This window comes from Hyaena hyaena, unplaced genomic scaffold (assembly GCF_003009895.1).
Source record: "Hyaena hyaena isolate Hyena2069 unplaced genomic scaffold, ASM300989v1 scaffold_839, whole genome shotgun sequence".
Taxonomy (NCBI): Eukaryota; Metazoa; Chordata; class Mammalia; order Carnivora; family Hyaenidae; genus Hyaena; species Hyaena hyaena.
This window is the reverse complement of record NW_024081463.1, coordinates 330,474-357,145: the sequence shown is the minus strand read 5'-3', so window position 1 is coordinate 357,145 and position 26,672 is coordinate 330,474. Positions and strand designations below refer to the sequence as shown.

Sequence of the window (26,672 nt, the reverse complement as noted above, 5' to 3'; positions counted from 1 at the left end):
AGAATGGGGTTGTTGCCATGTTCTCAAACTTTACACGACGCTCAACATGCCTCACATATATCGGGTATTGCCCTTTTTATTAAAGAGTTATTATTATGCAGCACATCCCATGTTCATTATCAATTCTTCTCTTGTTTACTTAGAACAAGGAAAAGAATAAATGAAGAATAAAGCAATCAAATGATCACATGGTTGAGTGGCAGGATACAGGTGAAGTGGAAAAATTAGGCTTGGATTTCAAAAGACAGATTTTTTTGGGGGGGGCTGTATAAACAACATTGCTATATAGCAGATATGAGGAAAAAAAACAAGGTCAGAAGAAAAATAATTTTATACTTTGAAGCCAATTTGTATTTTTTTTAATTTTTAAAAATATTTTATTTATTTCTGAGAGAGAGAGACAGCGTGAGCAGGGGAGGGTGAGAGAGAGAGACACACACAGAATCTGAACCAGGCTCCGGGCTCTAAGCTAGCTGTGAGCACAGAGCCCGACACGGGCCTCGAACCCATGAACTGTGAGATCATGACCTGAGCTGAAGTCGGATGCCTAACTGACTGAGCCACCCAGGCGCCCCAAAGCCAATTTGTATTTTCATTCTGCCTTAGTGGGTTTTAATGCACTACCCAAAGAATCAAGACTATAAATTAAATTATGTGCAAAGCATAAGATTTTTCTAATTTAAGCTTCAACCATGAAAAAATCAGATATTTTCCTATAAGGAAAAACTAATTCTTTAGGGAAGGATAATTGGACCATTGATATTTTGATAAAAAGATTTATATCATCTCACTAGAAAAGCAATCATGAATAGCAAATCACACTGGGGAAATATTTTGTTTTTCAAGTGGTTATCTGTTTTACCATATCTACCAGTGGTTCATACTGTCAAAGGAAAATCGTACAGTGTTGTGGATTTTAGCTGTGATTTGGAAAACTATGTACATTCCAAAAGGTGAAGATAGGGGTGCCTGAGAGGCTCAGTCAGTTAAGCGTCTGACTTTGGCTCAGGTCATGATCTCACAGTCCATGGATTTGAGCCCCACGTCAGGCTCTGTGCTCACAGCTCAGAGCCTGGATCCTGTTCAGATTCTGTGTCTCCCTCTCTCTCTTCCCCTCCTCCACTTACATGCTGTCTCTCTCAAAAATAAATAAACATTAGAAAAAAGGTGAAGATATAAATACATATTTCCCCAGGATAATTATTAACTCTAGTATTTGAGGTAAGATATCGGTCAGTCAGTTCTTAAAACCATCAAATGATCTCAAATGTGAGGGAAAAGAATTCAAATAGTATTAATTGGTGATTTTAGCCAAGATCAATATTTGAAAAGAAATTGTTCAATAGAAAGTTTTCCACCAGGATATTTAGTGTTTTGTTTTTGGTTTTTGTTTTTGTTTTGTTGTTGTTGTATTTAACAAGGTGTTATTTAGGAGATCCAGTGTATGGCCAAGTCCTTATGATTTTAAGGAGTTTCAACCTGATTAGTTTTCTATTCCTATATTGTTAGTCTGCCCTTTGTCCCTCTTACGTCTTGTTCACAACAAACTTACTTCCAGAGAAAAGTGGGCGCAGAAGGAGAGATAGCAGTAAGTCACAAATCTTCACTAAGCTGAAGATACGCAGGTTTAAGAGAAACCTCTGGACTTTTATGACAAACTCTGCAGTTTTCCATTGTTAGAGATAATTGGAAATTGATATGATAATATGATTTCATTTTCCAAAAATCTCCTCAGTGTCAATGACATATTTTTCAGTAAGATCTCATCAGAAAATCTTAGTCCTAGAAAGGGGATTCCACTACGCTGTCTGTGCCTCTCCATATGCCCTCACCCTAGGTCTACTCTGAAGGTCACCAAAGACAGGTCCAGGTCTTCCTGCATATTTTTGTTTGAAGCACCTTTCTAGCCTCCTCTACAGGAGGTCTGCGCGAAGAGCCAGGGAGTCAGTCTCTCAGGAAGCACCCTCAATTCCACTTTTCCGTGCCTTATGGTGGAACAGTTTTGAATTGTCCTACCTGCTCTCTCAGTGGGCCCCAGCAGGACTGAGCCCCAATTGCCCACAGAGTTATTTATCTAATTAACACAGCTTTATTTATATGCTTTCCTTCCTCTTCTGCCTTACTTCTCTATCCTTTGTCTTGCTTCCTGGACCCCCTCCCAAATAACCTTTTTGTCTCCAAATTGTCTCAAATGTTTTTATTTGAATTAAAAAATTTTGGGGAGAGCACCAAAATTAGGATAGTGATTCAATATTACCTTCTCTATTTATATGAATGGGCAAGAAAAGGCAAAAAGTAGGTAAGTGGTTACCTAGGGCTGGATGTGGGAACAGGGATTAATCATAAATAAGACTTATGAGAGGTCTCATTGCGGGGGGCAGGTAAAAGTATTCTAAATCCAATATGGTGACAGGTGAGCTATTCAATAAAGTTACTAAAAATCACTGAATTGTACACTTGGAATGGGCGAGTTTTATGATATGCAAAGTATATTTTAATAAAGTTGGTAAAAATTGCTTATTTTACATGGATAGATGGTAAGATCCAGAGAGGTAAAGTGCTCAAAATTACACCGTAAATAAAATGTTAGGGAAAAGAAGAGCATTTCAGACCACTTGATTATTCTGAGAAATAGCATTCATCTTTGGATTAATCACCTTGCTTTAAATCATTAAAAATTAACGTACATGAAAAAAGTGGAAAAGCACCAGTTATGCTCAGTATCAATACATTTATGACACTAATTAATATAATTATCAGTTAGCGCTTACTTTATGCTAAATGATTTGCCTGCAGTATCTCAATTTCACAATGGGCCATAAGTTAGGCATAATTATTATGCTCTTCTTACCCGTGGAGAAACAGAGCATGAGAGAGAGAGTAAGTAACTTGTCAGTAGTCACGTAACTCACATGAGGCTTAGTGGGAATTCATCCATGGTGGTCTGACATTAGAGCACATGCCTGTAATTACTATAGTATACTGCCTTTGCTGGTAACTAGGATTAATAGCTCGTACCACTCCAGCATGATCAAATAAAGAGAAAACTCCATACCTCACTGTTGAGTTTATTTATTTGCTGCTTGGTCTCCTCTGCTTTGATGAAGAGAACAGCAGCTCCAATCTCTGAGTCTGAAAAGTGTAACACACACACAGAATGGGTCCTTTAGTAATAAACTTCATATTTGAGGACTGAGGCAGTTGAAATGGGGAAGGAAACCTAAGCTACTATCTTTAACTCTTCCTGATGCCTTTGCACCGTAGGTTCTGTCTCCCTGGGATTGAACATGCTGCTAGTAATCCTCTGGGTCGTGCCTGATACACTCCTTGAAACTGGGCACATATCATGGTGGGAGCTGTGACCACACTGATTGGATGTGTCCATGGCAAATCATCACCATGTTCCAAGATGACACATTTCCTCTTTTTTGACCATTCTCTAAAAATATATCAGAGCCAATGACTAAACCATAAAAAAGGGATGTTCTGTTTCTCCTCCTCTTTCTTCCCCCAAATATTGATTCCTGTGTCCATTAGAGCATCACCCCCTCTTCCCTCCCTCGCCCCCTTCTATTTCAGGTGCAAAACTCCACTCTCCATTGTAGGTTTCCTATCTCCTCCTACATTGCTCTAAAAGATAATTTCTCCCATTTCCTGGTTCTCTTATCTCTACTTTTTTTTTTTTTTTTTTTTTAAAGCTTTGCTCTTCCAAATACATTTATTTCTGTCAGGGACAAAAGTACAGATAAATGGCTGCTAGCTAGAGTAGAAAGGATATATATATTTCATTTATACTTATTATTTATATAAAATGATATGGCCATCCTAATATCCTAATTCTGGTAAATTCTGGTAGAAAATGTGTTGTGGAAGAAAACAGTCACAAAAACAATCCAAAGTACCAGGGTATTAAGAGCTTATTTTGCAAAGAATTTTGCAACGTTAATCTATTCAGTGAATGATTAGAGAATATATACAGTAGGCTAAGCCTCCTTTAGAGAAGAGAACAATGAATAAAGACAATATAATTGACCCTCATGGAGTTTAGAATCTAGCTGGGAAAAGAGACATTTAAAAGGCAATAGGTTTGAATTCCACATTCAGGGCAATAGGAAGCCCTGTCAGGGTTTTAAGCATAGGATCAGAGTTATAAGAATAAATTTGTGTGTTTTTAAAAATTTTTACTCTGTATGGAGAGCAGTGTGAGACCAGAGGAGACACTCTGGTAGCAAAGCAGGAAAGGGAGAGATATGGCAAGGAAAAATATGGTGGCATTAAGGATACAAAATCTTAGAATCGAGGGATATTTATGAGATAGAGCCAAGAAAATCTGTTGCTTGAGTGCATGAGTATTGGGGTACATATTGGGAAGAGGAGAAGAGGAGGCTAAGGCTGTGGTGGGAGCAGAAATGGGTGGGTAGACATGGTGAGGTTCTGTGCATCATCGCCAGGTCTGGGTGAGTCAATAAGGAAAACTTTCAGTTGGGACCTGCCATCAACTTTCATAGCAGATATATCAGTGTGACTATTACTATGATTTCTGTGCCTCTTTCTCCGGAGTAATATCAGCACATGTACGTCAACTGAATGAATGAATCAGGATTGTTGACTGACATCTGCACACCTTCTTTCCCTGTCTTTTGTCTCCCTGCACACCAGCCCCCCCCCCCCCAACAAGAAGCCTTACAAGGACCCTTCCATTTCCCTAGACGATGATGAGTGGCAGGAAGGATTGTTGATTGAGATGGAATACTGGAATTCTACCAAAAGGAGACACATACACACACACCCAGGACTGTACATTCAAAAGTCTTTATTGGGCTTGGCTTTGTTCATGGAGGGGTTCACTAATTAGTAACAGATCCTGACACAAGGATCTCAGAGCTGAGTGGGAAGGGGAGGACTGAGCTGGCAGGGACTGCTGCCCTTTCATCTTAGAGTTTGCTGGTAATTATTTTGGATAGCCTATGCTTGTTCATTATTCTCTCTTTATTAACTACAGGTGTGTCTTCTTTATAATTTCTTTGTCATTTCTGGCCTTCATTATGTTGACAGATTCCTTTTTATGGGCAATGAACTAAAGAAGGCAAGGGAGAGAGAAGAGCCTGGGTTAGGTTTGGGGGTACCCTTATATTAATCTACCATCACTCAAGTGTAGTGCTTCATATAGGTCTCCCTCAGTTCCAACATTCATACATCTTTCTAAAGTTGTTTTATCCTTTGACAAAATGCAAATACAGGATCTCTCATCAATAAGTTGGCTAAATATAACCAATGTTTTTACAGTGTACAGCCAATCCTCTGGGTAATGTTGTTTTTGTGCATTAATCTGCATTTATCATAAGAAAACATGGTCACCCTTTCATGAATAGCAGAAATTTGAATCTCCTGACACACCATTTACCTGGACTGGTAAATGGCTGGGCATCTAGGCTGGGCAGAGGAACAATTACAAACAATATCTTAATAACTTGGAGATGGCATAGACTCAAATAAAATTTTTCTCTGGCATGGGTAAAGTTCTATCACATGGAAAATATTCAGAGAATGGGAAGGCAAAAAAGGGCCAATGCCAAACATTACAAGTTAAAAGGAAATATCACCCCTTAACAGAAGGCTAAATAGCTTACCTCCTAGCGGAGGAGAAACTCTGGGCTCTGGCCTGATGCGTTCAGAGCCAAAGTCAAAAGTCTGGCTTTCCTCACTGCTGTTTCCATCTTCAATTCCATCAACAATCCTGTTTAAAATAGAGGAAATTTGTTACTTGTGGATTTATGTTTATGGGTTCCAGTATTTCTAGAAGACTTAAAAATATTGTATTGGTTTCTAAATTCTACAGACTCTAAAGTTGTACTATCCAATATGGTAGCCATTAGACTTATGTGGCTATTGAGCACCTGAAATGTGGCTCATGCAAGTTGAAATATGCTGTAAGCATAAAACGCACATTGGATTTTGAAGATTTGAGTAAAAAAATGCAAATGGTTTTATTAGTAAATTTTTAATATTATTTACATTTGAAATTATATTATTTGGGGCATATTGAGTCAAATAAAATATATTATTAAAATTAATTTCACTTGTGTATGTGGGTTTTTTTGTTTGCTTTTAAAAAATGTGACTATTAGAAAATTTAAAATTACCTGTGTGCCTCACAATTTTAGCTTACATATTTCTATTGGACAGAAATGCTGTAGAATTTGGAATCGTTTTTATTCTTAGATTCAACACCTTAAGCTGATGAAGTCCTCTTATCTGATTCATATTAAATCATACTAAATCACCACTCCATCCAGAATTAAAATCTTTTAACCTAACGATTATAGCATTGCATTAAATAACTTTGATGAAACCTTTACTCTGAACCTGGACAAAACTCTGAAGTAAGAGTTAAGAATTACCTATTAGGACTTTGGCTAGTCTTCTCTCCTTGTTAAATACTATCTAATGCACTCATTATTTAAAAAAATATAAGTTTGTTGTAAAAAATATAAAAGTGACAAAAATTAGAAAATAAAAATCACCTGTAATCCACCACTATTGTTAGCATTTTGATATATGTCCCCAAAATCTTTTTCTATATATAAAAGAAAAAATGTTCTTCTTATAAGTGCAGAATAAACCTTTCTTTTTCAGCTCTGATATATTTCCCCCCTACTTAAAATTTATTGTCTTTCTTCCTATTAAAAATTTAGAAAGGAGAAGAGTAGGGCATTGTTTTCAAATTACCATCCTCAACTGAATTCCTGAACCTCTAAGTCTACCTACTTTTCACTAAGTCTGTTTTGCTTATTTAAAAAAAAATTCTCTCAATGGATAAATTGTACTCTTCATAAGAATAGCTGAAAGTATTTAGAAATATTACTTGCTTTACAAGCAGAAAAATAGAATTTGAATACAGATTTCCAAACTTAATCTCTGAGATTTTGGACAAAATAGTATAGATAACATGAACTACTTTACAGGACTCCTGAGAAGACTAAATGCAATAGCAAATGTAATACTACCTAGCAGAGGACATAGAACATAGGAAGCATTCAATATTTTTTTTTCTTGCTTCTACTTATTATCAGCTATGATGTGATTTTTTACTATTGCTGTTATGCTCGATAGACTACTTCTTTCACATTTTCTGGGTCAGGATTTTTCACCCTCTCAATCATCTTTAGTTAATCCTAAAGCTAATTTTATTTTATTTTATTATTATTATTTTTTTAAATTTATTTCTAGGAGACAGAGAGAGAGAGAGACAGCGTGAGCAGGGGAGGGTCAGAGAGAGAGGGAGACACAGACTCTGAAATAGGCTCCAGGCTCTGAGCTGGCAGTCAGCACAGAGCCCGACGCGGAGCTCGAACCCACGAACCGCGAGATCATGACCTAAGCGAAAGTCGGACGCTCAACCGACTAAGCCACCCAGGCGCCCCGGTCCTAAAGCTAATTTTAAAAATTCAAAATAGAGCCATGCCATGTTAACTATGGAAGAGGCCAGGAATAAAACTAAGCTTCGGTTATCCACGAAGACAAAGAAAATAGTATTGAAAATGAACATCAACATTTAGGTAGAGCAAAATGGATGAAAGGAGTGAAGAAGGCCTTCTGAACATTTAATGGACCCTTCTGAGAATATAACTAAAACTCTTCTCATACTGTACACACTTCCGCGTAGAGGCAAAATTTACACACAAAATTCCGGAAAGTGGAAGAATCCAGGCTAGGAACCTGTGTGGTTGAAAGGCCCAGAAGGCTGAATAATTTACTGGTTAGGTACTAGTTTGAATAAAAGGTAGCCATTTTTACTTAGGAAAACATTATATGATGTGACTCTTACCTTGGACTGAGGTCTGGGGGTCCAGAACTATTCAAAGCTGAAAGTTGCAATTTCAAGTTTCTCTCTTTCCTTTTACCATGGTTAGGGGGGTCAGTTTCCTGTTTGTTTTTTGGGGAGTTTGAACTGGACACTCTGATAGGTGAGTGAAACGGCACTGTTCCCGAGGCCAGCTGCTTCAAGCTTAAGCCCAGATAACTTTTACTGCTTCCACCCTTCTTGCTGCGTGAGGAGGAGGATCCCCTTGTGTAGATAGGAGAGAGGGAGGCTGTCTCTTCTTCCTCCCCTTCCTCCTCCTCTTCCTCATCTTCCACAATGGACGGGAGTCTTTTGTTGATGCTGCCATTTCCCTTGGGCTCTGACTAAATCAGTGGATAACATAGATTAGTACAGATTGCCAAGGCTGCTTGAGAGGAATATCATTCATGCTGGTGGTCCCATCTATACAAAGTCAAATCTTTTAGAAACTTACTTCTCATTACAACTTAAGATTTTTCAGATTTTGCTATTATTTATTCAGGTGTTCAGTGTCTCCCCATTTCTGATATTCCCCAGGTTTACCCTCTCTGCTATTCCGGTGTTAGTCGGCTAATGCATCTCTTGGTCTTTTTAAACTGTTTTGGTGAAAAGCTGTGTGAGGGGTGCATTTTACCAGCTTTGCATCTAGTTTTAATCAGCCTGTCATCTGTAATAGTATATGGTGGCATGCTTTTAGGAGTAAGGACATTTTCAACTTTACTGGGAGGTCTTGGGCCTTGTTATTTTAAAGTTACAGGGTTTTCAGTGGAATTTACATAGGGGTCAACCAGAAAAGTATATCTTTGAGAATAAAAATCTTCCTATTTTGGATCACATAGATGGAGTAAGATCCGCAGCATCTGCAGCTACTCTACTTCCTGCTCTCTTTATTCTCAGAGGTCAGCTGGCAGGAAATAGTCTGCTCCTCTTGAGAACCTTGGGAAAGGAAGGAGAAGTCTTGCTAAACCCCATCTTAGACTCTAGTTCCATCTATGTTGTTGGAAATGGCACAATTTCTTTCTTTTATATATATATATATATATATGCCACATACATATATATATATATGCCACATACATATATATATATATATATATGCCACATACATATATATATATATGCCACATACATATATATATATATATATACATGCCACATACATATATATATATATATATGCCACATACATATATATATATATATGCCACATACATATATATATATGTATACATATATATATACACACCACATCTTCTTTGTCCATTCATCAATAGGGGGACATTTGGGCTCTTTCCATAATTTGGCTATTGTTGATAATGCTGCTATAAACATTGGGGTGCATGTGCCCCTTTGAATCTGTATTTTTGTATCCTTTAGATAAATATTTAGTCGTGCAATTGTTGGATCATAGGGTAGTTCTATTTTGAGGATGGAACGAGAGTGTATTATGCTAAGTGAAATAAGTTAGTCAGAGAAAGACAAATGACAAATACCATATGATTTCACCTATATGTGGAATTTAAGAAACAAAACAGATGAACAGAGGAGAAGGGAAGGAAAAACAAAGTAAGATAAAAACAGAGAGGAGGCAATCCACAATAGACTCTTAACTATAGAGAACAAAATGAAGGTTGCTGGAGGGGAGGTGGGGGGGGGGCGATGGGCTAAATGGGTGATGGGCATTAAGGAGGGCACTTAGGATGAGCACTGGGTGTTATATGTAAGTGATGTCACTAAATTCTNCAAAACAGATGAACACAGAGGAAAACAGAAGGAGAGGGGCAAACCATAAAGCAGACTCTTAACTGTAAAGAACAAAATGAAGGTTGCTGGAGGGGAGGTGGGGGGGGGGGCGATGGGCTAAATGGGTGATGGGCATTAAGGAGGGCACTTAGGATGAGCACTGGGTGTTATATGTAAGTGATGTCACTAAATTCTACTCCTGAAGCCTATACCACACTCTATGTTAATCAACCTGAATTTAAATAAAATTTTGGAAGAAATAATCTTAGACTCTTGACTGTAGTCATTCAACCTTTTAGACTAAGAAGAAGCAAGAGAGAGGATGGAGAATGACAACGGAGGTAATGAAGGTAGGGCAGGGTAGTGAGTACAGCAAAGGCTAAGCTAGTGGCCCTCAATGGAGTCACTAGAAGAGTGGGTGTTTCTTGCTCTGTCCCAGACATGGCTTCCCTTTCCAAAGGGTCAATTCATTTTTTTTGTGTGTGTGCACTTTCTTTTGAGGATGCAGTTGCTTCCACCTGCTCATCATTAATTTCTAATAGAAATAAGATAACAAGCTGAAAAGATCTAAGTGTGCTATTTAAATCTCATGAGCTGTCACGGTTATTACTTCATATTAATAGAGTTGGTATCTATTGATTTTCCTGTAACCGTTATAATGATAGAAACAACAACAAAAAATGAACTTGAACATGTGGTGACTTTAACAAGCAATAGGCCATACAGTTTAAAACTGGCCAAGCTAAGCAAAATAGCTTACTCATGAAACTTTCTTATATTTTAATCTTAATGGCTCAAAATTTCTTGAGGAAATGGCATTATTAGACTCATTTCTCCAACTAGGTATGATTATTTTAATTAGTGGTAAAGCCATTAGTTCTTTACTGGCATCACCATGGTTTTGATTTCATTTGTTTTTGGTTTTCACAGCATTTTAAAATTATGTGCTTTTAACCAAAGCCGGACCCACATGGAACGGCAGGGGAACATTTGTTTAGTAGCACTGTAGAATAGAAAAATTAGCTCACCCAATTAAAGACACAACAGGGCCAACTTACCAAAGAAATGAAGAACAGTGAGTGAATTCTTTAATTGAACTTCTGTTTACATTTCCATTGGCAATTTAATCATTTGGTTCAAGGAGGCTCCACTGGTCCCGATATAATGCTCTAATAATCTATAGTGTTTGTACTTCTACAAGTTTGTTTGGATTTCATACTTCCATTTTATCATGGAGACTTGGCACTATGGGCAAGTTGCTTAAATACTGATGCTTGTGATCAAGGCAGCCAACATTACTTACACCAAGAATTAATTATTCCCCCTACCATTATAACAGACAGGACCCAAGTTTATTAGATTATTAAACACCTGGCCCCACATGCAGCCTCCATGCAGGAGTGTCGGTTCCTTTCCTCAGGCCATCCATACAGAAAAGCTTGCTTCCCTTGTGCAGTGGGTTTCACCCATGTATATACTGCCATAAATTTCAAGCACAGATTTCTTCTTTCTCTTCTGACCCACCCCTCCATTTCCTCCGGACAAATGCTTCCATGAGGGCAATGAGGTTTTATTTTCTCATAGTCAAAGGAATCTCTAATTTAGCTCATGACATTCTATTGGGATAGCCATTTCCAACTCACAGTTGACTAGATTCAATCAAACCTGCCATGACTACCGGGGAAGCAGAATAAAGTCTAATGGTTGAATGCATGAACTTTTGGTCACACAGTCCTAGAAGTATGGAGACTTCTACCTGCAACGGTGGTCAAGTAACATCATTTTAATCATTTAAATTCTAACTTTCCTTGTCTGTAAATTGGGAATGGTATGAGGAAACAGATATTATACAATGGAAGTTAAAACACTTAGCAATGTGCCCTGAGAGTACTTAAAATAGATGCTTGCCCTGATGATGATGATGATGATGATGATGATGATGATGATGACGAAGAAAATGGAAACGTTTGCCTCAGGGCAGGTGCTACAGAGAGTGCTGGCTACCTCTTTTTATATAATTTCCCCTTCTTTGCTACTTAACGGAATTCTTAGCAATGTACCTTGCACAAAGATTGCCTTTCTCAGCTTCCTTTGACACTTGATTTGGCCATGAGGTTAAGTTCTGAGGTGCTGCTGGACAGGTTCTTATAGGAAGTCTTCTTATAGGAAGACTTCTAGAAAGAGGGAAGCCTCTATCCTACTTGTTAGTGTTTGTTTGTTTTTAGTTTCTAGTCTGGAATATTGATACAATAGATAGATCTCCAGCAGCCATCTTAGAGAATGAGGAGATCTTAAAAAAGAAGGCCATGTGTTGAAGATAATGAAGCTGAAAGAAAAAAGCTCAGGGCCCTGTTGACACAGTTATAACACCCACCTCTGGCCATGTTCATGAGAGAGAAATAAATATCTCTTTTCTTGAACCTGTTATGCTGGTGATTTTGATTCTACAAATGAACTTAAGCCTAAATTATACAGAAGAATTTTTTTGAAAGTTAAAGATGTGTTCTTAGAAGGAATGTTCTAAGGGATGAAGGAATGAATTCAAATAGGAAAATCCAAAAGAAGGCAGAATTTCTCTTCATAGGAAAGAGAATATAGGAATGGTTTGCGGACAGGGGGTAAAGTAATGAGGCAAGGCTGCCTGTTGAGAAGAGTTGAAACATAACGGCCATTTTGCCAACTCCTGAGGAGGGATTCTGTACAGATGAGAAAGAAGACAACTAGAGCCAGAGAGAAAATCAGTTGAATGCTCTAAGATGTTTTAAGGGCTTTTAAGAAGTTTCTCAGTAGTATTAAAAGTAAACTCTGTCCATGCCCCAGCTACCTTCAGTAAGTTATCAATGTCTTTGATGTGTGATATGTGATTGGATTTGTGTTTCTCTGTATGAACATATTTCTGTGTGTACACACGTGCATGAAAGGTATTGGGTTCTGCTTTGAGGAGAGTACAGAGCAAAAAAGGAGCTGTTTCTAGATTCCTGTCACAGTATCATTGGTAGTAAAAGTCTAGCTAATAAATATGATAAATTGCTATTTCTTGGGAAAATTTTCTGTGAAATTGGAGGATTCTAAAAAATTGGTATCATCTTAAGAGCTCAAGTGAAACCCCCTCCAGAATATCTGAGCCTTTTTTTCAATGTTATGGATAATCATGTTGTACCATCAATCAGAAGCTTATAAGAAAACATCTGACTATTAAGTTTAAACACAATAAATGTACTTTCAAGATCAATACTTTGGGACCTTGCTACTTTTGGCAAAGTCGTTCTGGTGATGACTACTTTTCAACAACAATAAAACCCTTACGTAGATGAGTTTCAATACTTCTCTGTTCCAAACTCCAGAGAGTCAGTCAATACGTTTCAATGGGAAGTGTTTTAGGGAAACTAGAAAATAAATACATAAAACCCGGAAGTGGGAAACAGATTTATAGGAAGTCCTACACATTTTAGATAAAGATTCTGCTCTTTGGCAAAAGCCATACCTGTGAGACCGTTGATTTGTTCGATAATCTTGATATCACCTGAAAGAACAGACAAACAAATAGAAGTTGTAACCATCATTTAAACCTTCCCACATGGTTTGGGGCTGGGAAAAATGTAGGAAGCAGGGGAGAAACAATGTGGGGGGATTAATCCACCTGGGTAGGCCAGGGAAGGAAAAATACCTCCTAAGAGATGCAGAAAATGCCTCCCTCATCCCAGCCTGTAGGAGCTCTACTGACCAGCATATGAACTATGAAAAGGAAGAAGGAAATTGAAAGTCACACCAAGGAAATAATGATCGAAATCGTGGCAATATTGGGTATATTTCCCATTTTGATGCCTTATTTGTTCCCCTTTTGTTTTCCATCTCTCCTGGCTTTCTATTGTATTCTTGCTTTTTCTATGATTTTTCTCTCTGGCTCTGTGAAAATGGAAACCCATGAAATCTTTTCTTATTTAATCTCATTTCTTTGCACTTATCCCACTTATCCACCTCCCTTTCTTATCTGAATACAGGGGTGATGTCTCCTTTCTGTTTTCGTCACCGTCATGCTCCCTGTGGACTAGGATTAAGTCCACTGCAGATCCTGATCTCTTAGTCAATCGAATTTAAGACTCCCCTGATTATAAAAAGAAAAAAAAAAGATGCTGCCAAACGAATTGTCACATGCCATCCATTATAAGACAAATCTCAATTTCAGAGATGCTAAAATGTGAAAAACAAATATGTATTGTAGAATCGCTTAAGCTGGGTTTCAGAATACATCTTACATGAAATCAAACTACAGTACTGTGGAGAAGTCCATCACAAAACACAGCTTTCCATGAAGGACAAAGAAACTCTGGAACTTAGGATATATCCTAGAAACATGCTTCAGGTCTCATCCACATTGTTTTCTGCTCAAATACACTTCTTTCATTTTAAAGTGGTAATAGATGCTATAAATTAGCATAATTTTATTCACACACAAAAAAACCTTTTACACTCAGAAATGATCTGCCTAGTAAGTGAGACATATTTAGTAATTCTGTCAATTCTCACTGTGGTTTTTTTTCCCCCTCTAGATGATTAGGGAAATAGATGTGTTATTATTTATACAAATGCCGACATCATTATTCCTGTGCAAATATATGTTTCATCAATGTTTAATTTTATCAAAGAAGTCAACCCATTCTACATCTGCTTAGTTGTCTAAATATGCATTAATTAGAAGCATTGTAGATAAAAGTTTTGTAATAATTCCCTGAATGGTGGCAAATAAAACAGCTGAATAATTAAAAATGTGAAAAACAAAGTTACAGTGCTGTTGCTACGGTGGTAGACAGTTGCAGTCTGGATGAGAGAGAAAATGGCTCAGTGGGACTCAGGAAGCCTGAACAGCACCAGGTCAGAGGTGCCGCCTGAGGTGTAGGAAAAAGGAACTGGCCCTAGCGTCTTCTGATTTGGGAGTGATTCCTAGTTCTCTGGTTTGCTAGTGGTGTGAGTTCTGTCAAGTTGCTGAGTCCCAAGTTTGTTTTCCTATGTCAGTGCTTCTCAGACTTCTATGTGCTCACAAACCACCTGGGGGTTTCACTATAAAATGCAGGTTCAGGTTCAGGAGGTCTGGAGTGAGGCCCAAGACTGTATTTCTAAGGAGCTCCCAGATAACACTGATGCTACTGGCCCATGGGGACCCATTGAGTGGCATGATCTCATAACAGACATCACTGCTATTGTCATCCTATCACCTACTAATTGATTAAGTGTTCGCTCTGTGACAAACACACTGACACATGCTCACAGCCACCATGTCCATTAAGTTTTACCGTAATCCTACGAGGTAAGAAGTACACATTACATAGCCAGCACTGCTGTGATAGACTCTCTGAATAAGTTATTCATTTGCATACAGCATTAATCAATGTATTTGAAAAGACTTCGATGATATATTAATTCTATCGACTAACCTTTCACGCTGATACAGATTCTGCCAATTGTGGAGAATATTAGTTGCATGGAAAGCCAGGGTTTTAAAGCTAGAAGTCACCCTATAGAGTGGCTGCTACGTAGAATGCTTGAGCAGCGTTCCTAAATAAATCAGATGCCAGAGCACCAACTCCAGAGAGTCTCTTCCAGTTGGTGGTGGGTTGGGCCAGGTCTTCAGGTCAGGGTCCAAAGCACTGGGTTAGTCCAGCTCCTAGACATGAGGAAGTGGCTGTCCGGGAAGATGACATGATTTGCCCAATTCACGCATCAGGTTAGCGCTCTGGCAGAACCCTACCCGACTCGAGGTGCCCTGACTCTTGGTGTACCTAACACAAAGAATCCGAAGTTGTCTCAGGTGCCTCCCCAGCAGTTAACGCTGTTACTTGAGCTGAAGGACTAAATGCCTCGCATATGGTGGAACTGAATCTAGCATAAGGTTTGATGACTGCCACAAAGGAGGCCCCAAATCTCCTGATACTAAGTTACCCAAGCACCTCGTTAGCCTTTTCTGAGTTACAGATCTGTCAGGAAAGAAGATGAAATCTAGGCATTCTATCCCAAGGGGGAAAAAATGCACAGATACAACCTTTGAATAAATAATGTTTATCGATCTCATTTTCTTGTTCCGGTAACTGGAAGACTCAAAGGTTTTGAAGGTTTTGAAGAAGACAGTCTTCTCCAATTTGAGTCCCTCCCATATGAACTTTTTATACCTTTTAGACAGGAGAACTGCTGGTAATCTCTAATGGGGATGATTAAAAAATAAAAAGACCAAAGGAATAGAGTTTGGGATATTAAAATGTTGTAAATCAGAAGGAGAACATGGAGTGGAGGTCTTGCCATGAAGTCAAGGCTGACGGTCATCCCACTCAGACCCTAGGATTGTACCTGCACTTTGCCAACAGAAAAAGCCAAGTGTGGGCAAGAAGGGCTGAGGACAGGTGGTGGCACAGCAGGAGCATGAATGGAAGTAAGGCTTTATAACCTTGCAGACTAGGAAAGCGACACGTGCTCAGGGAGGTGGAGTTGGCTTCAAAAGTTTCTTCATAGCTTCTCTTCTTTTATTCCCCTGTCCTAACCACTTAACTTACTCTATCACTCTGTAAGTCCAGTGGGACCTAAGAGAGAAGACTCTTAACATCAAAAAACCACTGCTTATTGGCATAGGGAACCATAAGAAAGAAAATAGTCTCTTATTACTCGGACAATCTGCTATGAAAAAGCAAAACAAATTTGCAATCTTCTTTTAAAAAAGTGTAAGGCAGGCTTCAAAATTATACTATTGAGCGTGAATTGCAAATGGAAATCAAACAAACTAAAATTAATGGTGATTTTAGATGTGAAAAACGCTGCTGTGTTCTTTAATGTTGTCTATTTTACTGAATGAAGATATTCTGTAAGAGTTTTCATAGGCTCATACCTGACCTTGGCCATCCAACTTTATCTTTTCCTTACGTTCCTAAATTCCTCAGTAGTAAATCTTCCTGCTGTTAGGATTTTCATTTAGCTCAGATGGAAGCTCTTTGATTTCTTTCATCTATTTCTACCGACTGATTAAAGTGTCTCTGACTTCTGACACACGGTACCATGATAAGTTTGGGGGCCATCCTTTCACTGGAGGCTAATGCCCCACCCACAGAAGTTGTGTTTTTTCAGTAGTGGTGAGGAATTATCAATAAGCTTTTCTTACTCTCAAGATCTTTTCCAGAGACTGAACCACTAGTATGAGGTAGGAAGGAATCAAATGTGAATGGAACCCACTACAGAGGCCTGGAATCCTAAAGTAACCCAGTGGACCAGTGGCCCAACGAAGGCATTCTCATGGTTTACTTGGTTTGCAGGTCAGAATTATAAGCCCCTATGTGAGTCTGAAAATGTCCTCTCAACTCGGGAATCTTCTAAGAAAAGTGCTCTGGTAGGACTGTTATCTACAGCTGACTGATCAACTGGGAAATGAGATGTGAATTACAAGGCTCTTCTTTCTGAGTGATTCATGATAGTCTCTGTTTTGTTAATAATGCTGCATTGATTAAGTCGCAAAGCAGATTGAAGGAACATGTGTCCTCATTCAGAAAAAAGAATCATCACACAGTTTATCTTGTTCTCTGGACAGCAACATTACCAGTACTGGTGGCTGTTTGTGATAAATAGAGCATGAATGAAGGATGATCACACATAACTCAGTAACTCACAGAGTTAAAATGACCATTCTTACAAAACCAAAAATAATTGTCATATGATATGAGCAAATAGCAAATCAATAGGTCTCCTTTTTACTTCTGATCTGCCTCTTTCTCTTGTAGACTCAAGTGGAGGTACCAAAAAGTAGTGAATGCCACCAACGGCAGGTGGAAGACAGAAAGAGGAACCGGAAAGCTCTGGAGAAAATATGGGCCTTAAATAAGGGGGCATTCATTTTCAACTAAAAAAGTCTGAGAGTTCACTACCAACTAATCTAAAGAAGAAAATTTTGAAGCTCGTCTGAAACCCTAAGTGGGTAATACAGTAGCTAATATGTTTCCTTTGCTTGTTGTATAACTTAGAAACAGAAATGAGGTTTTAATGGAAAAACTGGTGATTTTGAACTTTTCCAATTTCATCCTGAGCCTTGAGGTCAAGACAAACTATTAAGACTTACAGGAGACTTCTTCTCCCCTAAGTAGGTACTATCACTTCTGATGCAGGAAGCACAAGACAAGTAAATGAGACTTGAATTTAGTGTTTATTGACTGCTAGCACTGGAGAGTTCAATTATTGAGCCTATAGCATAAGAAGCACCAAAAAAACCTCTTCATTGCTGGGTGTTATGACAAAAGGTCTGTGTGTCAGGGGTTATAGGACCCACTTAGGAGCTAGCAGAGCATAGTGGTTAAGAGCTGGGATTTTCCTAGTCTTTTCACTCATTAGCTATGTAACCTTGGGAAGCATATTAATTGGGGGGTAAAGTAGGTAAGGCTAAAGTAACAAATAATTTGCTAAATTTCAATGGCTTAACCCAAAAGAATTTTATTTTTCATTCTCCCTCTTAAAAACATGATAATATTTAAAGTTGTTTTGAGAATTAAATGAGATATACAAATGTAAACTAAACAAGTTTTGAAGACCCAGTTGGCTACATCTGACATTGTGTCACATGAAGAGAAATGTATAGCAACCAAAAATACAGATGACCCTTGAATAGCACTGGCTGTTGTTCAAGGGTCAGTGGACCCCCTCAGTGCAAATCGTATATAACTTCTGACTTGCCCAAAGCTTAACTACTAATAGCCTACTATTGACCAGAAGCCTTACAAATATATAAACAGTTGATTAACACATATTGTGTGTGTTATACAGTATTTTATACTGTATTCTTACAAGAAAATAAGCTAGAGAAAAGAAAATGTTACTAACAAAATCATTAGGAAGAGAAAATGCACTTATAGTACTGTATTTACAAAAAAAATCTACATATAAGTGGATCTGTGCAGTTTAAACTTGTGTTGTTCAAGGGTCATTTGTAATTTTAAAATAATTCTAATCTTTTTGTATGCTTTCAAGAACCTTAAAGGTGATAAATATATTGATAAAACCACAGTAAGACTTTTAAAAATCACCTTCCCTTTCCATTCCATTAGCAACGCCAAATGTACCTCTCTTTCGGTTCTTTCACTGAAACTCTGGATCTTCTCTGTTCTATTCCCTTCCTGTTTCCTTCTGGCCATAAAGCCCAACATTCCTGCCAGAGATGACCGCTAGGTGGTGCCATGCCTTCCAGCCCTCTCTGGAGGGAGAGCAAGCATTTGGAGGCTGCTGGGCAGTGTGTCTCTTACCACTTGGACTTCATGACACACAAGGAATTCTCATATAAAACTTATGGTGAAAAAAGTCCTCGCATTGTTGCATTTGTTAAGTACTCGGTTCAGTGCCTGGCATAAAGAATAATTAATTCCTCATAACAAATGGTAGTTATATTATTATTGATATATTGATTATGAAGAAAAGTTTCTTTGAATTCAGTTAATGGGAAATAGAGCCTTTTTAGCTATGGATATACAAACATTCACGCAGATGGGTTTGTCCAACTGAAACTAATAGATATGTAGATATATAATAAAGAGCCAATGAACTTGTTAAACCTGAGTTTTCCGCAAATTGATCTCCTACCCAAGGGCTGTCATCCGATGCCACAGAACCCTTTTATGTACAACACTAGGTGCAATGCTTTTCGGAAAGTAATGACTTGGTATTCTATTCATTTGTCTCTCAGCCCTTTTATCTGCTTCACTAAAAAAAAATAAGGCACTTTCAAACTGTCCACAGGTAGGGGTACAGTGAAGACATTGATAATATATGCAAATTAACTCAAGCACAGTTTTAACTTCCTATCTCTAAATTCTAAATTCAAATGTATGAATTACAAGGCTTTGGAACTAAGAGAAAACCCAGAGAGTCTCTTAATACTTATTTAAGAACTTGGAAAATGAAGGATGGTTTTGAGAGAGAGAGAGATTTATAAATATGTGGTTCCTATCATTCTAGAAAGACAAAGTGGGGGGGAAATACACACCATTATGTGAAGAAAACTAGCCATTTCTCCACACTGACATAGAGTTTGAAAGATTCCAGGCTTAAGGAGCTAGCTGTGCACCACTCTATGATTTGGGAGTTCAGCAGTTAATCAGTGCTAAAAGAATTTGCAGTTGAAACTCATTATACTGAGCTGAGATTCCATGCCCCCAATGACCTGCTTCTGATTAGGGTACAATGGCTCCTGGTTAGCTTGTAAAATCAGCTACTATGTAATTGTAAGGAAACACAATAGCTGCTTTCATAAGATTTTCGGGATACACGCTGAGTACTTTGGTTCCAAACCCGGTCGGCGAAGGAAGATGCTCAATTTGGTATGAGAAGTTTTCACATCATAACTCCCGATGCCACGTCTAAAGCGAATGTGAAATGCCTAATTTGCTGCCTAGGAAGCCCACTGTCCATTATACACGGTAACAAAAAAGGTGAAGAGCCCTATCTGAGGGCTCCACTGTGCAACCCCTCTGCAATGTGTGAACATTGAATAAAGCGTATCCATTTAGAAGGGGCATAAATTCTTAGAATGGGACTTTCTAAATTTATGAGCTAAGCCACGTACTTATGGGTTTATACAAAGACATCATTCTTTTAGTTACATACATGAAATCTATACATATAATTCTCTTCAGAACATGGGGTTCCTGGGTGGCTCAGTTGAGTCAGTTGAGCATCTGACTCTTGATTTCAGCTCAGGTCATGATCCTAGTGTCATGGGATTGACCCCCGTGTCAGGCTCTGCACTGAGCATGGAGCCTGCCTAACTTTCTCTCTCTCTCTAAAATAAGACATTTTAAAAAAAGAATAAACTTTTCTTTCCATGTTTTAAGGTGATTATTTCCATGATTGCAAAATATGCACCAGTGACTTTGCTGGAAGATGATGCTTTCACAATTATTTGCACAAATTTGCACAAACTGGTCCTTCAAGTTTCTAATCTCCTGGATCAGGCTGTGCCTGTTAAGTTGTGTCTTTGGGGATGGAGGGGAACTAGCCTGTTGGATTCTTTAGAGGAATAATTCTGGCCTCAGTTGGCTGGTAAAGGCATATTTACTTTTAGGTAATAAAGACGCTTCCAAAATAAGTCATTTGGAGAATGGGCAGGTCAAGGTGGGGAGGGGAGGGTGGGGAAAAGAAAAACAAGTCATTTGGAGTCCCACAGTGGGAGTCATGTATTTCCTATTTATTTCCATTAGATTTCAGGACGTGCAACTTCTACATGACACTGGCTCTAAATCGTTGTCTTTAAGCCTCTCCTCCTGTCACTGTTCCCTGTTAACTAATTCAGAAATTCTATTTTTCAAAATGTTTCCTTAGTTTGAGAGACAGAGAATGCAGGTGCACACATGAGCACTAATGGGGGAAAGGCAGGCAGAGAGAGAAGGAGAGAGAGAATTCCAAGAAGGCTCTGTGCTGTCAGTGTGGAGCCCCATGCGGGGCTTGATCTCACGAATCATGAAATCATGACCTGAGCTGAAACCAGGAGTTGAATGTTTAACTGACTGAGCCACCTCGGTGGCCCTCATTCAGAATTTCTAAATAAACATTAACTTTTACTTGGAAAAGTAACATTAAACATTACCTCAGTAACATTACTGCAGAATTATTGGTAAATTGAAGGTCTTCAATTATTATTTATTTGAAAAACTGAAGAAAATTTTAAGGTATGAATACACTCCTATTTATCAATGGGCTTGGAATAAAAAAATAATGGAGGGGAGCCTGGGAGGCTCAGTTGGCTAATCAGCTGACTCTTGATTTCAGCTCAGGTCATGATCTCACGGTAGTGAGGTCAAGTCCTACATCAGGCTCTGTGCTGAGCACGGGGCCTGCTTAAGATTCTCTCTCTCCCTCTCCATCTGCCTCTCCCCACTCACACTTTCTCTCTCTTTCAAAAAAATAATAATAATAATGATAAGGTAATACTAGAAGGTCCTATGGCTCGGACTGGTTATTTGTTCACCAGCTGATTAACTGTTCACCAGGACCTGTGCATCCTATTAGACGTACTACCTGATGAGATATCCCAGAACGCTGGCACTTAGGCTGAACCACGTGACTCATTCCGGCCAATGGAGTGTGAGCAGAAGAGATCTGTGCCATTTCTGGGTCTGGCCCCTTAGCAATAAAATGACAGAATCTATACTCTCTCTCTTAACTGGTTAGCTGGCTGGCTACAAAATGTGTAGTGAAGGACTCTGAGTTCCAGATGACTCTGACATCTGGAGGTGAGGGAACCACCAAATAGTGGAAGCCTGGGGTCCTGAGTCATCGAGTGAGAAGCTGCCACCTGTACACAGATATGAATGAGCTTTACTGCAGAAGTCATTTATTCTACTCATTGTATTAAGTCACTGAGACTTGGGGTTATTTGTTACAGCATTTAGCTTGACTCGCTGACAGTTTCTTAGCGATCATCCAGGCCAGAGATGAGGAACTGGAGGCCCACAGAAAGAGAGAAACTTGGTCCAAGCTTGCCTCTTCTGTGTGTATTGAGTCTGATACCTAGCACTCGTTGCTCTTTTTGACAGAATGCTGTTTGGATTTTTTGCTCTTTTCCTCATATATAATGCTAACATCTTGTCCTATCAAGATGAAAGTGTGATTAAGAAGAAAAAAAAATGTATCAACAGTACAACCTGGAATTTAAACATGCTTCGTTAGTCCTAGTCAGACTTGGGACTGTTTACGAATCCTGGCAAAATGCAGTGACACAGATCAGTGACCATATACTCTGCTTTTAAAGAACTTAATCTTCCGGGTGGAACACATAAGTGGGATTACCACATCACTAAAAGCTTAGCATCTTGCAGATGTTCATCTCAGAATTTTTCCTTAATCATTTTCCTCAATGACACGGGAACCAAATCCCTTAAACCCCAATTCATTTCACAGAACAGGATCTCCACGGATCCCTCCGCCCTCACAGAGTTGTCATGAGTACCACATGCTGGCCTTCCAATTCATAATCTTGAGGCGCTTCCTCTCCCCCCTCACTTGGCATCTCCTTTGCTTCCTATTTCTGACTCCTTGGCTACTGCTTCCTTCAGTCAAAGCCGCCACTCGTTTGGCATCTCGGAATGCTGGGTTTAAATGGTGAGCAAACCGGAGGCCTCCAGATCTGCCTGCCGAGCGCAGTCTGTGCTGCGGCATAAGCAGACTGTCTCCACCATATGTCATCGTCTCTGCTGTCTACACCCTTTTGGGGAACTTCACAGGAAAAGCACTATTAGAGATGTTTATCCTGGGATTTTGTAATTTGTTTTTAATTTTAATTTAATTTCTACCAACTTAGCTCATTTAGAACGCTTTGAATCATACCACCCAGTGACTCTATGTTGTATCCGTCGAGCTTGGGTTTGGGATTAAAGGGATAACTGAAGAGATATCGTCCGTGCCCAAAGATGATCTGTGAAAGATCCCAAACAGTGAAATATATACTGTAGTAAAACATTCAGGATTATTCTAACAAGACCCAGGAGATCAAATTCCTGAGTGGAAAAACAAAATAAAATTATGGTCTCAAAAAATTCTAACATATACACAGGTAAAGTATTCAAAGATTGACTGAGAAATGTTAAAAATATTGCTGTTTTCGTCTCTATTCTTAATTCTTCTCCATAACTGTGTGTATATGCAGGTAAAGGAAGTACTGAGAATGTTTTATTTCAATTGATAAGAAGGCCTCCAACTTCTTTTGTTTTAATGTTTATTTATTTTTAGAGAGAGGGAATGAGAGTATATGTGTGTGTGTGTGGGGGGGGGGGAGGCAGACAGATAGGGAGAGAATCCCAAGTAGGCTCCACACCTCCATCAGCATAGAGTCTCATGTGGGGCTTGAACCTATGAACCAGAAGATCATGACCCGAGCCAAATTAAGGGTTGGACACTTAATCGACTGAGTCACCCAGGCACCCAGCTAAGAAGGTGTCTAACTTCTTACAACAATGAAACAGAGTCTGAAAAGAACTGAAATACTATTTTGTACATCTGAAATGATCATGTACATCTGAGATTTCAGATTTTTAAAAAAATTTATTTCTAGGAGACAGAGAGAGAGAGAGAGAGAGAGAGAGAGAGAGACAGCGTGAGCAGGGGAGGGTCAGAGAGAGAGGGAGACACAGACTCTGAAATAGGTTCCAGGCTCTGAGCTGGCAGTCAGCACAGAGCCAGATGCGGGGCTCGAACCCATGAACCACAAGATCATGACCTAAGCGAAAGTCGGATGCTCAACCGACTAAGCCACCCAGGCGCCCCCTGAGATTTCAGATTTACTTTCCAACATAGAACAAGGGAAGGATTAAGAATTGTTATATGCACAGAAGACTGAAAAGCATGTACTTGAATGGAAAGACATTCTCCCTGAGCTAGTTGGTGACCATGGGGTTATTTAATAAATAGATGGATTTAGGAGCAAATGACAGCACAAATACTAAGGGAAAGGACAAGTCAGATGGCCAAGCTACAATAGTTGTGCTGTCTTACTCATCCTGTTATTAATGAGAGGTCTTTCCTGAAACATTTAGGCACAGGGGTTTTTTGATGAGACATGACAAATAATAGCATTAAGTTAAGAAGATTAAAGTGAATGTTATTCTGGAAATTCAGCATAGCTTCTGCTGTAAGTTAGGATGCCTGAAGGAGACCAACTGCTTTTAGGAGAATTATGTTCTGATTTGTAGCAGAGTGCTTTGGTGGACAAATGTACCAGGCTGGGATTCAGAATACCAGAATTGGACTCCATTTTATACAGTTTGATTCTTTGACTGATTCTGTAATCTCAGGCAGTTGCACTGCTTGGACACTCAGTTCCTTCATTTGTTAAGCAAGGATTCAGGGGTGATGCAAGGATTAAAAATTAAAGGAGGTAATGGAAACGAACTCCCTTGCTCAGGATACATATCTAATAAACATTAACATCCTTTCTTGGTCAGAAACTGTGCTACTAAATATGCAATTGACAAGAGAAATTAAAACCTGATGAGACACATTTTGATATTTTTACTGAATCTTATTTGAAACACATACTTGGAATGGTTGATGGAAGACTTCATCCCAAAGTAAAAGTCTACTTTGTGCAAAAGGGAATATTCTAACATATTTAGGTATACAATTCACTTAAGTTATATACCTAACCAATGACTAGATTTTTAGTTCTGTGAATGAATACATTTTCTTTTCCTCTCCCTTTAAGTCATTTGTAATCAAATGAAAAAACTGAATTTTAATAGATGGTACTTAAGATCCCTTCCAGTTCTAAAATTTTATTATTCTGTGGATATGGAAAATAATATCTAAGAGTGAATAAATTAAATTCCAATAAGCGTTCATCAAGCACATACTTTGTACCCTGAGTTTTACAAGGAAAATGATTACAAAGATAAATAAAACATAGTCATGGCTCTCAGAGAACTTAAATGTATACAACTGAGTTCTCCACTTATAATTTGGTTGAATTCTTCAATGATTTATTTTGTAAAAACTTTCTTATCAAAGTATAGCATATGGAAAAAGGTGCACATATAGAAAGTGTACAGTTTGGAGAATTATCAAAAAGTTCTGTGGTTCATTTTCTCTTATGTGTAAAGCTTATTTTTCCATGAAACATGTTTCACATGAATGCACCATTAATAAATAGAGCTGGCATTCACTGCTCATAGAATTAAGGGACAGAGGAAAAATATATACTTTGTTTTGATGGATAAAATTACACTAAGTTTCCTTTGGGTTTAGGATGCAGGTGGTTTGGGACTGAAGTGCCTGACCTCCCTTGCTTACTTGCTGAAGGACTCTGGGCCAGTTTCTACCGCTCTCATCTTTAACTAGTCTTCTTATCTAGCACATGAACTCAATAACTTATCTCCAAGAATATTATGAGAGTAACATAAGGCAACGTTTGTAAAGTGCTTAGCCTACAACTTGGTTCACAGGAGCTATTGTACCATCAGCAGTATCAACATCAACTTCACGTTACATAGCCATGTCATGAGGGTGGACACTGTGACCTCCGTCTACTGGGGAACTCAGTGCGGACTCTGTACTTCTTACAGATGGCTAAGACAACCGTCCAAAATGCAGTGGGGAATGGAAGACCCTGAGTAATAGTGGGGCAGGGTTGAGGATTCCTGGTGGATACAGCCTACATAGCTTTTCATTTTCAAGGAATGTGCATAAGTTGAGTCCTGTCTCTATGTGTGTGTGTGTGTGTGTGTGTTTGCACATATGCAAATCTGACACATTTTATTACAGGTTGAACATCTGCTGCTCCCTGCAAGATGGGAGCAACCAAGGAAGTAGGCAAAGAAAGACTTTTTTTGTCTTGTTTATGGGATAGCAGGTGGCCTTTTTATCCTCTGACTTTCCCAACTCAGCTAACCCCTGCTTCCCCCAAGGAGCTTAAAAATCTGAATGCTCACTGTTCAACTTGCAAACACAAGTTAAAATACCCAGATGTCCTCAAACTGTGGCTGAGCTCCTTGCAGGGTATGCCTCATGCTGTTTGATTGGCAAATGGCTACACAAGAGAGAATCCAGAGGAGATGAAACAAGAGCCCATTCAGGGTGCTTTAAAGATTTTTGAGTGTTCCTTATTTGTTCATATTTTAATTTACGTTTAAATAAGATTTGACTTCTAAGAAAATGTTGCTGAGATATGATTGTACAACCATTGATGTGATTACCCACAGTTCATACAATCACTGGCATTGCTTCATTTGTCCAACAACTACCTCTGACCACCCACCATTTTTCTGGATCCTTCTTCTCTCAACTCTTCAGTCCATGGGTTGCCATGGAAACCACCACATTACCTCCGTGTTACTTCACTGTGATCTCCCTCTATCCTTGACCCCCTCACACAAACACTCCCACACACAATAACTGATGAAACCTGGGTAGGCACTTGACTTGAGCTGAACCACTCATTCTTTTTTAGGAATCTAGCATCAACTAAGAGAGTCCCAGCTTAATCTACTCCCCACTGGAATTGAAGAGCTGCTGCCTGTGACCATTTCCTGTCATTTGGACAAAGAAAGAAAGAGGGCATGATGACTGAAGGAGAAAGAAATGG

General features: G+C 38.8%; 1 protein-coding gene across 1 annotated transcript in view; it reads right to left on the bottom strand.

Annotated features, from left to right (window-relative positions):
• Positions 1-26,672, bottom strand: part of KCNH8 (potassium voltage-gated channel subfamily H member 8) — a 365,145-nt gene that overhangs the window by 21,377 nt on the left and 317,096 nt on the right. Inside the window, exons 12-15 of the mRNA XM_039219708.1 lie at positions 13,071-13,109; positions 7,829-8,187; positions 5,631-5,737; positions 3,056-3,132 (exon numbers count right to left, since the gene is read on the bottom strand). Of these exons, the coding sequence (XP_039075639.1) occupies positions 3,056-3,132; positions 5,631-5,737; positions 7,829-8,187; positions 13,071-13,109 (582 nt within the window). The remainder of the gene's footprint in view (positions 1-3,055; positions 3,133-5,630; positions 5,738-7,828; positions 8,188-13,070; positions 13,110-26,672) is intronic.